Raw genomic sequence first — 16,708 nt, 5'->3', positions numbered from 1 at the left:
GGGGTTGATATAGGACTGAAGTTAGGGGTAGGTTCTTCACTCAGCGAGTCTAAAGTTCATGGAATGCCCTGCCAGTAGCAGTGGTGGACTCTCCCTCTTTATGGGCATTTAAGCGGGCATTGGATAGGTATATGGAGGATAGTGGGTTAGTATAGGTTAGGTGGGCTTGGATCGGCGCAACATCGAGGGCCAAAGGGCCTGTACTGCGCTGTATTCTTCTATGTTCTATGTTCTATGAACTGACGCAGTAGACTATACCTCCACTCTCATTTTTCACTGTGGCTTTTGCAAAACTGTTAACTGAAATCAGTCACATAATGCCAAGAATGCTAGGAAGAAAGGATGAGGATGGTTATACTTTAGTGCTCTATATGCCCAGTTACTGCAATTGGTAAATGGTGTCTGCCATCTATCTTGTGAGATGAGGTACATTAAGAGTCTCGCACCCTTGGGTCATGATTTTAGCCCGCATGTTGGGTGCTTATTTTTTTCTTAAATATTTTATTGATTTACACCAACGGTAAATTCTCAGTTTACAACATCTAATTTTGATTTCCAGTACTGTATCAATCTCACCAAGGCTGATTGGTTGCTATGGAAATAAACACTTCTATTTTAACCAATACAAGAACCTACAGTTGATGGCTGTGTTTAAATGGTTTTGTTGTAATGAGAACACATGCTTGCAAAAAAATGCATAATTCAGCAACAGAAAGCAGTGCTGCAATTAAAACATCCTTCACTTTGAAAAGTCTGACACTGCATCTCCGTAGATCTAGGTAATGTTCTCCCTTAGGGATGCTGCAAAATAATTACAGCCCCTTCGTAACATTGCCATGTGTATTTTTTTAACTGTTTATGTCAGACACCAAACAAGACATTGGTGTAGTATCTCATTCAAAAGGTAGCACCTTTGTCAGTGCAACTCTTCTTCAGATTGGACTGGGGATGTTAACTTGATATTGATGCTCGTTGTGCCACTTGAACTCTCAACCTTCTGACTTGGAGGCAATCAGTTGGCCCATGACTGACACTCATGTAACAGAGAGGTTTGGGCAGTGTGAAGCTGCTTATTTGGTTCAAGGCTGACAAAATGCAATGGTTGCATTTGTTTACACTACAAATTTCAGAATTATTACTGCAGTTGTTTTTATTGGGTTTCGAAAGTTTTGCTGCCAGGGTGCTAGTCTCTCCAAGTTAAAGAAATGTGATCCTTATGAAGAAAAGAAAACGTATTGGTGAACGACACCTGTAGAAAGCAGTGTTTCAAGGTGGTTGAGGGTGGTAGGTCACTAATGAGAGAAACATTGTGCCCATAAACAGATTGGAAGGAAATGGTGAGGAACTGCTCCTCCTATCACAAAGCTAATTGTCTCCTGTGCTTGCTGTTAATAGGATCATGATTAGAGGAATGAGGTGAGTGGCAGTAGTCAGCAAGACTAAAATAAGTGAGCATAGGTCAGCACTGCAGTCTCACAGGGACCCGGGTTCAATTCCAGCCTCGGGCAACTGTCTGTGTGGAGTTTGCTCATTCTCTCCGTGTATGTGTGGGTTTCCTCCAGGTGCTCCAGTTTCCTCCCACAATCCAAAGATTTGCAGGTTAGGTGGATTGGCCATACTAAATTTCCCATAGTGTTTGGTGCATTAGTCGGGGAATGTAGAGAAATAAAGGAATGGGTCTGGGTGGGATACTCTTCAGGGGGTCAGTGTGGACCTGCTGGGCCAAAGGGCCTGTTTCCACACTGTAGGGATTCTAAGGAACAAGAAAGGTAGCAGTTGGCATCTAATTTTGATTTCCAGATGGCAGCTGACGACAGTGAGAAAACCAGTGTAGATTATCGGAGCCGCAAAGGGAAGAGAGGGGAACAGAAAAGGATGAAAGGGTGTGTCAGTTTTATTATTATTTTAAAAAGTATCCCTATCATCTTGTGCCAATTAAAACTGTCTAGAAAATTAATATTTTCCTTGCGTGTTGTTGCTTTAACTTTAATGGAACAGTGATGGTTATTAAGAATACTGGTGAATTATTCCACATCTGCTCCATGTGTATCCAAACCCACACTATTTATTGAGGGGAGATGGGTGGCCTTGAGATTTTATCACTGGATTGTTAATCTAGAGGCCCAGGTAATGTTTTGAGGATGCGGGTTCAAATCATGCCATGGCAAATGGTAGAATTTTAATCCAATAAAAATCTGAAATTAAGGATCTAATGACCTTAATTGTCGACTGTTGGAAGAACCCATCTGATTTACTAGTGTCCTTTAGGGAAGGAAATTGCCTTCCTTACCTGGTCTAGCCTACATGTGACTCCAGACCCACAGCAATGTAGTTGCCAGTCTGGAACGGGCAATAAATGCAGACCTAGCCGGTGACACCCTTATCCAGTGTATGAGTAAATACATATATTTTTTACATGCATGTAAATAAATATCCATAAAAATACAAATAAGTATTGTTGGTAAGTAATCACTGAAGTAAGGAGTTTGAAATTAAATAAGTAGCCCCCAAAAGTCAGAGTAGCCCTTGAGCTATCTTGAGAGCACTTGGAGAGTTGGGGTGAGGAAAGATTTTGAGCCATTTGAGATTAGTATTGGAAAGTAGACTGGTTGATTATAACCACTGTTATTGAAGCTAAAGTAAGTGTTTTTCCCATCATCTTTGTGAAGTAATACCATGGAGTAAAGAGTTCCATAAGCAGCAGCAGCAAAAGCTGAGATTGCTGGAAAAACACAGCAGGTCTGGCAGCAATTGCACTCTAAAGAAGGGTCACTGGAACTGAAACGTTAACTCTGCTTTGTCTGCATGGATGCTGCCAGATCTGCAGAGTTTATCCAACATCTTTGGGTTTTTTTTAAAGAGTTTCATGAACCTGCTTGATATGCAGCAGAATACTCTGTCCTATATTCTATGATTAGTGCAATTTGCTCAGAAATAAAGTATCTATACAAATCTTGTCTTTCTTGTGAAATTATAGTTTCTCTTTTTATTCTGCAGATTTATATTCAAAGTGTGCTTAATGCAAACACAACTTGAAATTTTGTCCAAATTTTTTTTACTACAATAAAGATTACCTCTGTTGGCTGGATGGCTTGCATGCGATGTGGAATGATGTCAACAGCATGGGTTCAGTTCCCACATTGACTGAAGCTACCGTGAAGGACATTTCTTCCCAGCCCATCCCATCCCCTCCCCTCCCCGATGCATGGTGACCCTTGCAGTTAAACCACTGCCAGTCGTCTCGCTCTAATAAGAGAGTATCCCTGTGGTAATGTGGGACTTTGGTGACTTTACAAGCGGTTTGTTTGTTCAAAGCAAAGCTGCAGTTGAATATGTTCCATAATCTATGATGTATCTGATTTAGAATTAATGTGTTTAATTTGTCTTTGAAAGAGTTTAATTATAAACAGGGCCATTGTAGAACCATGTCCTTTTGGCATGTTAACACTACCTCTTTCTGTTTTGTCCTGAACTGTTCCCTTCTTTGAGACACTTCCCTGGTTTCCCTTTAGAGGTATTTGTGGACTTTTGCTTCAGCCATCTTTTACGACAGACAATAGAGCATGATAACAACTCTCAGTAAAATCTTTCTCTTAATTTCATCTTTAATTTTGGGTGAGGGTACAAAATGGGTTAAATTAGAGTTTATTTTAGTAACAAAATGTTAACTTTCCTTTCAAACAGTGAGAAAGGTTCTGATGCATCTTGGAGAAATGACCAGGAGCCACCAGCTGAAGTGAGTTTATTCCAGTTGATTGTTTTCTTCCTTGTTCGCAGAGCAATGTTTTCTTCCATCTCAGTGGGTATGCTGTATGATTTACAGTAAAGACAGAAATTACGACATATAAACCTTCACATACATTGTATTCTTTGTAAGTTGTGCAGATTTGTCAATTCAGATGGGTCAATTCAGAGGAGAAGTTCACCATCTAGAATAGATTGGCTACTTTTATCTGGTTTATGTAGTTCTGTTTAAGTATTTGCTTTAAAGCAATAAGTAAGACAACGACATGGAGAATGAATGTATTTTGTTCTCTTACAGTCTGACCAAACTCTAATTGAGATTTTAATCTAAAATGAGTGCCTTTTGGTAAAATCTAAGAATTTATAATATAAATTATATTAGCGAGATGAGCCTCAGAAAATTTTAAGAACTAACTTGCTACTGGTCATGGTGGGAAACCCTCCATGTCATTCTCTGAAACTGATACTTACCTACCACAGATTTGATTTTGGCAGGGATGAGGAATAGTAACGCATAGAAGTTATGAGTTGCCGAAAGGCAAGTTGCATTGCTGAGAACAAGTAATCCCAGTTACGTTTTTCTACTGTCCTAAGTTCTTCTCACTACTGCGAAATATCTTCTTAAATTCTTCCTGATGTTGGCTTGATCAGTATATTCAAGGCTGAGATAGACGGATTTTCAGTCAATATGGGAGTCGAGGATTATGGGGGAGAAAGCAGGAAAGTGGAGTTGAAGGTTAACAGATCGACCGTGATCTAATTGAACGGCAAGCAGACTTGATGGGCCAAATTATCTATTTCTGCTCCTACATCTTATGCTCTTGTCATTTTGACTAGCTAGTTTCTGTTTTTCAGCTTTATTTCTGTCTCACTCCCTCCCCTTGAATAGAGAGGTTGTATTTGCTGCTTTATAATTTGATAGAACCTTTTATGATTTTAGGAACATTTGGAGAATCAACACCATTGAATCTTCTACCTCATTAGCCACCTAGAATGAAGTCCACCTGTACTCAAGAACTTGACAGCCCGCAGTTCCAGCAATTTATTTAATACTGCTTCCTAGTGATTACAGTTGCACCATGCTCCGTTTTTACACATCTAGCTAACATTTTCTGATACTCTGAATTATTCCTCTTGATTAACCTTTTGGTCTGCTGCCTTTTATATACTAATCAATCATCTGACCTGTCAATCATCATTTCACATTTAAGATTTTTTTCCCTTAAGTTTTGATCATCATCTAAACTGCTTTAGTTAACCATGGTTGTTGGGTCCTCTCTTTAGAATTTTTCATTATAATAGGAATTTGCTTTGGTGTATTCTGTACGAGCCCATATAAATCTGCCACTGAATCTTACCTAGAGTGCCATGCCATTTCAGAAGGCTTACCGTCATACACAGATATTAGTTTTAAATCTAGTTTTCTCCCTTTCAAACTAGATGCTAAGTTCAGTCATATTGTGGTTGCTGCTAGTTGTGAGCCTTTTATTGTGAGGTCACCAATTTGTCCAATCACCTTATGTAGTGCCATTTTCAAAATAATCTGCTTGCTGCTTGTTTCCAGGAGTTAGCTGCTCTACGAAATCATGGCCAAAGCGTTCTATGAACTCCTCATCCAGGCTGGTACTATCAGTCTACTATATGTAGATTAAAGTTACATATGATTATTGCTGACCCCTCGTCACAAGTACACGATTTCTTCTTGTATATTTTGTCCTACATTATGGTTACTTTTAGGGGGCCTCTAGACAACTCATGACTTCTATGCCTTATTATTCCTCATCTCTGCCAAAATCAAATCTGTGCTAGGTAAGTATCAGTTTCAGAGAATGACATGGAGGGTTTCCCACCAGGACCTGTAGCAAGTTAGTTCTTACAATTTTCTGAGGCTCATCTCGCTAAGTATGCCCCATAATGCCATTCTCATGCTATTTTATGCTCACTGGGAAATTATTTGCTGATCCTAGGACTTTCCATGCTATCAGTGCCATTCTTAAACTTGCTGCGTATCATGACAAGCACTGCCAGCCTAGTATAGAGCAGCTACATATACAGTATAGTGTCCATTGTCAGGAGGACTGCATAGCAATGCCACAAGAAGGCTAATGACCTTCTGAATTCTGCAAGAGTATGTGCCATCACCTTTTGTCTGCTATCTTGTGCTCCATTTAAATCGGCCATTGTATTCACCTTCTACCAAGGCTCATAGTTTTCCACTCTCAATATTATAAATATCATCTCCCATGCATGACTCTCACCCACCCCTTTCCTAAACAGCTCACCCCTCCTGACTTCTGTGATTCCTACTTGATCACTCAGAACAGCTCACCACCTTTCCTGTCTGGTAAAAGACCAACCTCCTGATCACAGTCTCTTGCTGCCAAGCATGACAAGCTATCTGTGCATGAAAAGACAAGGCAGAGATGTGAATATTGAAGTAGACACAAAGTATGTGAGTGCTGAGAAAGCAAGCAGAGACCTGATGTGGCACCTTGCATGAGATGGGTGCCTACCTCCGTGCACACAGCTCCCTGGCAGTGGCATTGAAACATAAGGTGTCAAAAGCTCCAAAGAACAGTACTGAAGTGCTGAACTCCATTAAAAGCAAGTTTCCTGATGCTTTGCTAATGCCACCCTCTGTGGATAGACGGTGTGGGTGGTTGCTGGCCAAGTTGGATGCCTAGCTAAGACGGTGGTGAATTTGAGGTTTCTGGTACCTCCTCAGATTTTTACCATCTGTCTTTTCCTACCATTCTCTCTCAATTGTTTTCCATATTACTAATTTCCTCTTCTACGTCATTTCTACACTTTGACATACTGTATCATTCCATGATATAGTCCCTTCCCGCTACTATTTAATTTGAAGCCATCCCTACTTCCCTAATTTGCAGTTCACAAAAACACTGGTTCCAGCATTGTTCAGGACTCTTATGTGTTTGGCTACAAGGGCACAATGCTGTCGTCAAGATTTGACCAGATAACAATAAGATTTGAATACTCTAATACATAGTCTACAGTTTGACCTTTTTGTTTAATACTGACCGATTTTACCAGTAATTGCTGAAGAAAAAAGACATTTTATCAAAGCTTGTGCTCATCAGGCCAATTCACAAGAATAACAATAAAGTGTTAAACCAACATTTTTACTCTGAGAGGAGTGTGCTAATTCATTCGCAAGTGGTCTTTGATTAGTAGAAGGGCTAATTGGGAGTATGCACCAATAATGCTGATTAACAGTTTCCTGCTAAGATTTGTTTAGATGTCAGATCAGGCAGGTTGATTCTGATTGGTCAAGGCAATGCCCTGAGCAAGGAGTCATCAAATTGCTGGTTCTGTACTACCAAATGCTTGAGGCTGTTATTTGTTTAACCTTGGATCTTCCTTGGACTTCTAGGGTTTTTTTAAGCTCTATCACTGCATGACCATTTCAGAGATGTGCGTGGAATTGGTTACTTTTATCTTCTGTATTACTATCTGGCTGGTCTGCAGTAAATTACTCCACCCCAACTTAATTATTTTATCTAATTCACTCTATGTTTTGATCTGTTTTTTCCCCCCATCCCATTATCAGTCCAAGTAATTTTAATTATCTCGGGGCTACACTATGACTAATAGATTTCCAGGTATTATACCTGGAATGTTTGTTGTGATGAATTAATTAGTACTTGTTTAAAAATGGTCCATTGTGTCTGCTCTTAATAGTAACTGTTCTTCCTAATGCATTTGCGCTTCACGTTGGCTGAGAGAGAGCCAACCTTTTCTCACTTATTCAGTTGCAAAAAAAAACACCTTTTGACATACAGAGAAGTTTTCATGAAAGACAATGACACCTAACCATTATATTCGTCAACATCCATGCCTGTCTACTTAATAGAATTAATGTATTTTATTCTGGATCTAATGGTGAATCAATGCAATACCTCTACTAGCCCTCCCTGGTCAAGCAAGTTAAATATTAAATTATTTTTCATTTATAAATATAGTTTATTTTTTGGCTAAAATAAATCCAAGATTGACTGTATAGAAAATCGATGAGGCAGAGAAATTACCATAGAATCCCGACAGTATGGAAAGATGTCATTTGGCCCATCGAGTCTGCATCGACCTTCTGAAGAGCAGGCCTTCCGACCTAGATCCCCCACCCTATCCCCATAACCCCACATTTACCATTGCCTCTCCACCTAACCTGCACATCTTTGGACTGTGGGAGAAAACCTAAGCAGACATAGGGAGAACCAGGCTTGTGTACACTACACAGTCAGTCAGCCAAGGCTGGAATCAAGGCTGAGTCCCTGGTGCTGTGAGGCAGCAATACTAGCTACCCAGAAGACAAGAATAAATACTGTGCATTTTGTTGCAGCAGTATCAAACAACAGCCATCACTTTTCAAATACAAAATAATTTATTTTGAGATCACCTTGTGATTTCTAGATTAATGGAGACCAGAGCAGAAAAATTATTGTCTCATTAGTCTAATAGCTTTCATTCATAACTTAATCTATATAAAGTCAAACCTCTTGCATGAAAAAAATACTTGCATCAGCTATCATCAAAAGAGGAATACATGGTTGAAAATGAGCAAAATTAAGGAACAGATTCTGTAAGCAAGTTAGAAAGTAAATTTGCTTTATTGTTACATGTACTCAATTTACAAAAGTTCAGCAGTACAGTGAAATGTGTATAGTGTGGCCAACACATGGTGCATATTTAGATATAGATCTTAGGTTCAAAAAATAGAGAAAATGAAAGGTTACACTACATTGCAGGTGTTAATAGTATAAGTTAGGAAAATAAGAACTAAAGCTGAAAAGTTAGACATTACAGTCTTTCTATAAAGGCTTCAATGTTGTTTGACTGGTTCCCAAGCCAGTAGCCATCTTCACTCTGGAAGAAGTTGAGTTTAAAACAGAAATCATTTTACAGATTTTAGGAAAATAACACTCAGGAGAGCAAGTTCTAAGTATGTTATCCAACAAAGATGCTGTCAGCAGCAGAAACAACACTGGAGAACAAGATTATAGATAATTGTGATAATAATAAGGATCTTTTGAACTAATTGAGAATTAGAACTCATGAATGTTTAGGACTGCTGCATGTATCCTAAAACAAATTTGCATTTGATTGCTGTGATGTGACAAATTTTTTAAATATCTACTTTGCATCAAACTTCACTTTATGCTGCTGGGATATCAGTCCCTGTGGAAGGGTGGTGCTTTTGCAGTCTGGCATGCCATCCTCTACAATGCACAGGCTGCGCGCCAGCTCTGAGATACCTCCTCCTAGCTCCCCCTGGGCCAACACCCTACTGCTATATGCCTTTACAAACTTCCTCACTATCCACGACCTCATTAACTTTTGTGTCATCTGCAAACTTACTTATCAAACACTCTGTTTTTATCCACGTCATTTACATATATATTGCAAACAAAGGTGCCAGCACTGATCTCTGTAAAAAAGAAACACCGCTGGTCACAGGCCTCCAGTCAGAAAAATACTCCTTTGTAATTAGCCTCTGTCTTCTACAATGACATTGGTGGTGGGCAAGTTATTGGAGGGAATCCTGAGGGACAGGTTTTACATGTATTTGGAAAGGCAAGGACTGATTAAGGATAAGTAAAAACAAAGACTGCAGATGCTGGATACCAGATTCTGGATCAATGGTGCTGGAAGAGCACAGCAGTTCAGGCAGCATCCGAGGAGCTTCAGCAAAATCGACGTTTCGGGCAAAAGCCCTTCATCTGATTAAGGATAGCCAACATGGCTTTATGCATGAGAAATCATGTCTCATGAACTTAATTGAGTTTTTTGAAGAAGTAACCAAGAGGATTTATGGCGGCAGAGCGGTGGCCATCATCTATATGGACTTCAGTATGGCATTCAACAAGGTTCCTCACAGTAGACTAGTTAGCAAAGTTAGATCCCATGGACAAAGTTAAAAATCACATAACACCTGGTTATAGTCCAACAGGTTTATTTGGAAGAACTAGCTCTCCACATCAGATCTCATGGAATATAGGGAGAACGAGCTGGATGTAAGTTTGCTCATTGAGCTGGAAGGTTCATTTTCAGACTTTTCATGATCATACTAGGTCACATCATCAGTGAGCTTCCGGTGAAGCGCTGGTGTTATGTCCCACTTTCTATTTATGTGTTTAGGTTTCCTTGGGTTGGTGATGTAATTTCCTGTGTTGGTGATCTCATTTGGATGAGAATGAGCCATTTGCTTACAGAAGGTAGTAGACAGGGGGTGGTAGGAGGGTTGCTTTTCAGACTGAAGGCCTGTGACCAGTGGTGTTCCACAAGGATTGGTTTTGGGTCCACTGCTTTTTGTCATTTATATAAATGGTATGGATGTGAACATAAGAGGTATAGTTAGTAAGTTTGCAGATGACCCCAAAATTGGAGATGTAGTAGACAGCGAAGAAGGTTACCTCAGAGTACAATGGGGGCTAATAGGTCAAGGAATGGCAGATGGAATTTAGTTCAGATAAATGTGAAGTGCTGCATTTTGGAAAGACAGATCAGGGCAGGACACTTAATGGTAAGGTCCTAGGGAGTGTTGCTGAACAAAGAGACCTTGGAGTGCAGGTTCATAGTTCCTTGGAAGTGTAGTCACAAGTCAGTAGGATAGTGAAGGAGGTGTTTAGTATGTTTTCCTTCAGAGCACTGAATACAGGAGTTGGGAGGTCAGGTTGCAGCTATACAGGACATTGGTTAGGCCACCTTTGGAATATTGTGGCAATTAGATTTTTTAGATTAGATTACATTACAGTGTGGAAACAGGTCCTTGGGCCCAACAAGTCCACACCGACCCTCCGAAGCGCAACCCACCCATACCCCTACATTTACCCCTTACCTAACACTACGGGCAATTTAGCATGGCCAATTCACCTAACCTGCACATCTTTGGACTGTGGGAGGAAACCGGAGCACCTGGAGGAAACCCACGCAGACACGGGGAGAACATGCAAACTCCACACAGTCAGTCGCCTGAGGTGGGAATTGAACCCGGGTCTCTGGCGCTGAGGCAGCAGTGCTAACCACTGTGCCACTGTGCCGCCCAATTCTAGTCTCCCTCCTATAGGGAGGATGTTGTGAAACTTGAAAGAGTTCAGAAAAGATTTACAAGGATGTTATCAAGGTTGAAATATTTGAACAATAGGGAGATGCTGAATAGGATGGGGCTGTTTTCCCTGGAGTGTCCGTGGTTGAGGGGTGATCTTCTTGAGGTTTATAAAATCATGAGGGGCATGGATAAGGTAAATAAGTATGATCTTTTCCCTGAGATAGGAGAGTCCAGAACTAGATGGTATAGGTTTAGGGTGAGAGGAGAAAGATTTGAAAGGGTCCTAAGGGGCAACCTTTTCATGCAGAGGGTAGTGCACGTATGGATTGAGCTGCCAGAGGAAGTGGTGGAGGCTGATACAATCACAACATTTATAAGGCATTTGGATGGGTATATGAATAGGAAGGGTTTAGAGGGATATGGGCCAAGTGCTGACAAATGGGATTAGATTAATTTAGGATATCTGGTCAGCATGGACAAGTTGGACCGAAGGGTCTGTTTCCATGCTGTGCATCTCTATGACTCTAATTGGATAATTGGTATTTGGATAATCGAAGTTCCTCTGTATTAGCTGCTTCATCTAGTATGCTCCAATCACCTCCACCTTCCGGTCGCCATCCATTTCAACTCCCTTGTCAACATGCCGAGGGAGTGGACCACCTCCAAGGCCACGTGCAAACTGGAGGAAGAACACCTCATCGTCCACTTTGGGAGCTTACAGCCATATGGCCTTAACATAGAATTCATCTCCAAATCTCCCTACTCCCACCTCATCCCTGAGCCAGCCGTCCATCTCCTCCCTACTTCCTTAACCTGCCCCTGTCTGTCGTCCTTCCCACCTATCCATTCCACCCATCCCACTGACCAATCACAGCCGCATCCACCTATTTCCATCCCACCCACCTTCCCCCCACTCCCACACACTTCCTCTATTTGTTTCACTGACCCTTTCGCCCCTCCCAGTCCCGATGACGGGTTCCAACCTGGAACGTTGACTCACCTTCTCTGATGTTGCTTGACCTGCTGTGCTTTTTGCAGTACACCAGAACTGCAAAAAGAGGAAGAAGAACACCTATACAATGTATTCGCCAAAAACGGATACCCGCGCAATTTCGTCAACAGATGCCTAAGGGAAAGACAACGGAACGAGGACATGCCGCAAACCAAAGGACTAGCCACACTACCATACATCAAGAGCATTTCCGAACTGATAGCCAGACTACTGCGACCACTAGGACTCATAACAGCACACAAACCAACAGGCACTCTCAGGCAACAACTCACCAGGACAAAGGACCCGATACCCAGCATGAACAAAACCAACATAGTGTACAAAATCCCATGTAAGGACTGCACAAAACACTACATAGGACAAACAGGAAGACAGCTAACGATCTGCATCCATGAACACCAACTAGCCACGAAACGACACGACCAGCTATCCTTAGTAGCCAGACATGCAGATGACAAGCAACATGAATTCGATTGGGACAACACTACTATTATAGGAAAAGCCAAACCGGGAACAGCCAGGGAATTCCTAGGGGCATGGCACTCATCCACAGATTCAATCAATAAGCACATCGACCTGGACCCAATATACTGACCCATGCAACGAACGGCTGGAACTGACAACCGGAAGCGGCAGATTCAAACCACTATAAATGCCGGAGGAAAGATCACAGAAGCGCTTCACAGGAGGCTCCCAAGCACTGAGGATGTCACCTAGACAGGGGACGAAACGTCTGCAACACAAATTCCCAGCTCGGCGAACAGAACCACAACAACAAGCACCTGAGCTACAAATCTTCTCACCAACTTTGATCAACTGCGCACAACTCGTCTGTAAAGGCCTTTAGCTTAAGAAGTACTCTTTTGAATTATACTCACTTGTCCTCATCTTTGTCATTTGTTTCTGTGTTTTCATGAGACGTGAAAACTAATTAAACAGTACTTAACTGTGCATGATGTAAATAATCCAGAAACTGAGGTTTAAGAAAAAAATGATGATTTAAGTATAATGTCATAGAAACAGGCCTGTTGGCCCACCATGTCTGTACTGACCAACAAACACCAAACTATACTAATCCCACTTGCCTGCACTTGGCCTGTGGCATACAATGCCTTGGCATTATTATGTATAGTGAGTGAGCGTATGGTTTTACCCTTGTCTGTCTGGTCATTTTGTTGTATTCTTCAAATTTAGTTTTATGGGATTGTTATATTTAAGATTGTGCTGTTGCCTCAAGATAAAATGAAGGTTGTGATTTGTACTGAGGTCTTCCTGACAGCAAGCCTGACAGTTTGTTGGAGATTAAAGGGGATGCAGATTGTTTTACTGGAATAATGATATAAGGTGTTTACATTTGAAGACATGTTAAAAGTAGATAGCTTAGAGTTTCCAAAGGCCTCAAAGAATATTAAAAATACTGCGTTGAAACTAGTATTCTTTAAACTTTCCATCTAGTCCCAAGATAAATTGAGTTGGATTTTTGAAGATAGTTAATGAGCGTCTCTACCGGATGCATCGAAATGGTTATTGATAGGTGGGATTTATAACACATTCTTCAAAACACCTGGTCAGGAAAGAACATAGTTAGATAGAATGACCATCACTCAGGCAAAGAAAAGGGGACAATCCTCTCAGGAGTGTTTAATGATTCTAGTGGTAGGGATGGGGTGGTGTTACAAATGGTGCTGACAAAATTGGAGACTGAGTAGGGGATAGTGCACAAGCAGAATCCAAATGACTGCCGTTTGAATGAATATTTTGAAGTCTTACCATTGGTGCTGGAAAAGCACAGCAGGTCAGGCAGCATCCGAGGAGCAGGAAAATCGACGTTTCGGGCAAAAGCCCTTCATCAGGCTTTTGCCCGAAATGTTAATTTTCCTGCTCGGATGCTGTCTGACCTGTGCTTTTCCAGCACCACACTCTTGACTCTAACCTCCAGCATCTGCAGTCCTCACTTTTGCTATTATATGGCTAATTGAAAGAGAGCGTGGAGGTATGGAGGAGGGATAGGGACCGTGGACTGAGTATGGATAAGACATTTTAAATAGACTTTTAAAAAGGTTACCACTTCAACACTGGTTCATGCCTCCTCTGAGGGGCTATAAATGCTGAATCCTTGAGCTGTCTGGACTCCACCGAGTTTGGGGGATGGTTATGCAATGCATTTCATAGCAATCAAACTGGTCAGGTTGGGTGGCCAGGGTGTGAATTTGCAACCTTCACCGTTATCCTATGCCAGTGAATATTGACGGTGCTAGGATTGGCTCTGAAAATCCTGGAATCTTGTCCTGCTGCCTTTTTAAATGCTGACTGAGTTTGCCCAATGGTGTGGAAGACTGGGCTGGAAAGTCCATTTGGATATTTTTTTGGGGAGATTATGGCTTTCAGGTGGAAAAAGAAGTTTGAGGGATGCTCATAAATAATGAAATTGTGTACAAAAAAAAATAAATAATGCTGAACACCAATAAAGCTCTAGTTAGGGCCTGATTAAAATTTTGCATGCTGTTCTGGTGTCCACATTTCAGGGAAGATGTAAAGGCCCTTGAAATGGTGCAAAAGCAATTTACCAAGATAGTCCTCAGGACAGGGGGTTTTAGTTAGAATAGTAAATTGGAGAATCTGGCATTGTTCTCCTTGGATGAATGAATGTTGAGGGGAGATGGAGGTTTTTTTAAAATTCTTTCACAGGATCTGGATGTCAGTGGCTAGGCCAGCATTTGTTGCGCATTCCTAAATTGCGATGAACAAGGTGGGAAGCTGCTTTCTTGAACAGCTGTAGTCTCTATCGTGCAGGTACCAGAAGTGGTGTTATGAAGAGTTCTCCAGGATTTTGAACCAGTGAGAAACAGCAATCCAGAATAAAGACAGCGTGTTGTTTGGCTTGGAGGGGAATTTGCAGATGGTGATCTTTTAAATAGACAATAGGTGCAGGAGTAGGCCATTCTGCCCTTCAAGCCTGCACCACCATTCATTATGGTCATGGCTGATCATCCTCAATCAGCATCCTGTTCCTGCCTTATCTCCATAGCCCTTCATTCTGCTATCCTTGAGAGCTCTATCCAACTCTTTAAAGTATCTCTGTCTTTTGAGGTGATAATACTGACAGATTTAGGAAATGCTGTTGAAGAGACCTAATACGTTGTTGCATGGTGTCTTTTACTTGTTAAACGCTGGTGGAGTCATAGGGATGTACAGCATGGAAACAGACCCTTCGTTCCAACCCGTACATGCCGACCATATATCTCAACCCAATCTAGTCCCACCTGCCAGCACTTAACACATATCCCTCCAAACCCTTCCTATTCATTTACCCATCCAAATGCCTCTTAAATGTTGCAATTGTACCAGCCTCTACCACTTCCTCTGGCAGCTCATTCCATACACATAACACCCTCTATGTGCAAAGGTTGCCCCTTAGGTCTCTTTTATATCCTCTCACCCTAAACCTATGCCCTCTAGTCTGGACTCCCCGATCCTGGGAAAAGACTTTGTCTATTTATCCTATCCATGCCCCTCATGATTTTGTAAACCTCTATAAGGTCACCCCTCAGCCTCCAACACTTTTTCAACTTTCACAACATCTTTCCGATAGGAAGGCATGCAATATTCCAACAGTGGCTGAACCAACATCCTGTACAGCCGCAACATGACTTCCCAACTCCTATACTCAATTCTCTGACCAATAAAGGAAAGCATACCAAACGCCTTCTTCACTATCCTATCTACCTGCGACTCCACTTTCAAGGAGCTATGAACCTGCACTCCAAGGTCTCTTATGCTTGCATCCAAATCATTTATGTAAATGACAAAGTAGAGGACCCAGCACCGATCCCTGTGGCACTCCACTGGTCACAGGGCTCCAGTCTGAAAAACAACCCTCCACCACCACCCTCTGTCTTCTACCTTTGAGCCAGTGATGTATCCAAATAGCTAGTTCTCCCTGTATTCAATGAGATCTAACCTTGCTAATCAGTCTCCCATGGGGAACCTTGTCGAACGCCTTACTGAAGTCCATCTACCACTCTGCCCTCATCAATCCTCTTTGTTACATCTTCAAAAACCTCAATCAATTTTGTGGGACATGATTTCCCACGCACAAAGCCATGTTGACTATCCCTAATCAGTCCTTGACTTTCCAAATACATATACATCCTGTCTCTCAGGATTCCCTTCAACAACTTGCCCACTACCAGGCTCACTGGTCTGTAGTCTATAGCTTGTCCTTACCACCCTTCTTAAACAGTGGCACCACATTAGCTAACTTCCAGTCTTCCGGCACCTTACCTGTGACGATCGATGATACATATATCTTAGCAAGAGGTCTAACAATCACTTCTCTAGCTTCCCACAGAGTTCTAGGGTACACCTGATCAGGTCCTGAAGATATAATTCCTGCTCCAGTTTTCTAACTTTCAGGGCTCAGCTTCTCATCTAAACCTGTCACTATCCTGTATCTATTTAGGAGTGTAATGGAATAATCACTGTTCACCTGGAAGACTGTAGCTCCAACATTCATGAAGCTTGAGACGATTTAATAAAGCAGCTGTTTAGATTGAAACCCCACCCTTAACCTTCAACATTCAAATCTTCCAACATTGTTGGAATCTCTTTTGGGGTAGAAGTGACCTGTGATATCCCAGTCCCATGTTCCTAACCAGGGCATGGTTAGGAACATGGGACTGGGATATCATAGCAATTACAGAAACATGGCTCAGGGATGGGCATGACTGGCAGCTCAATGTTCCAGGATACAAATGCTACAGGAAGGATAGAAAGGGAGGTAAGAGAGGAGGGGGAGTGGCGTTCTTGATAAGGGATAGCATTACAGCTGTGCTGAGGGAGGATATTCCCGGAAATACATCCAGGGAAGTTATTTGGGTGGAACT

General features: G+C 41.6%; 1 protein-coding gene across 4 annotated transcripts in view; it reads left to right on the top strand.

Annotated features, from left to right (window-relative positions):
- Positions 1-16,708, top strand: part of naf1 (nuclear assembly factor 1 homolog (S. cerevisiae)) — a 234,940-nt gene that overhangs the window by 200,793 nt on the left and 17,439 nt on the right. For 3 of the 4 annotated variants that reach the window (XM_043698794.1, XM_043698775.1, XM_043698785.1), the window contains exon 7: positions 3,685-3,736. The exons of the other annotated variant lie outside the window; for it this stretch is intronic. In XM_043698794.1, coding sequence (XP_043554729.1) covers positions 3,685-3,736 — 52 coding nt within the window. The remainder of the gene's footprint in view (positions 1-3,684; positions 3,737-16,708) is intronic. 4 annotated transcript variants of the gene reach the window in all.

Source organism: Chiloscyllium plagiosum, chromosome 1 (genome assembly GCF_004010195.1).
Source record: "Chiloscyllium plagiosum isolate BGI_BamShark_2017 chromosome 1, ASM401019v2, whole genome shotgun sequence".
NCBI classification, from domain to species: Eukaryota; Metazoa; Chordata; class Chondrichthyes; order Orectolobiformes; family Hemiscylliidae; genus Chiloscyllium; species Chiloscyllium plagiosum.
The sequence above is the reverse complement of the archived record's forward strand: the minus strand, read 5'-3'. Positions and strand labels throughout refer to the sequence as shown.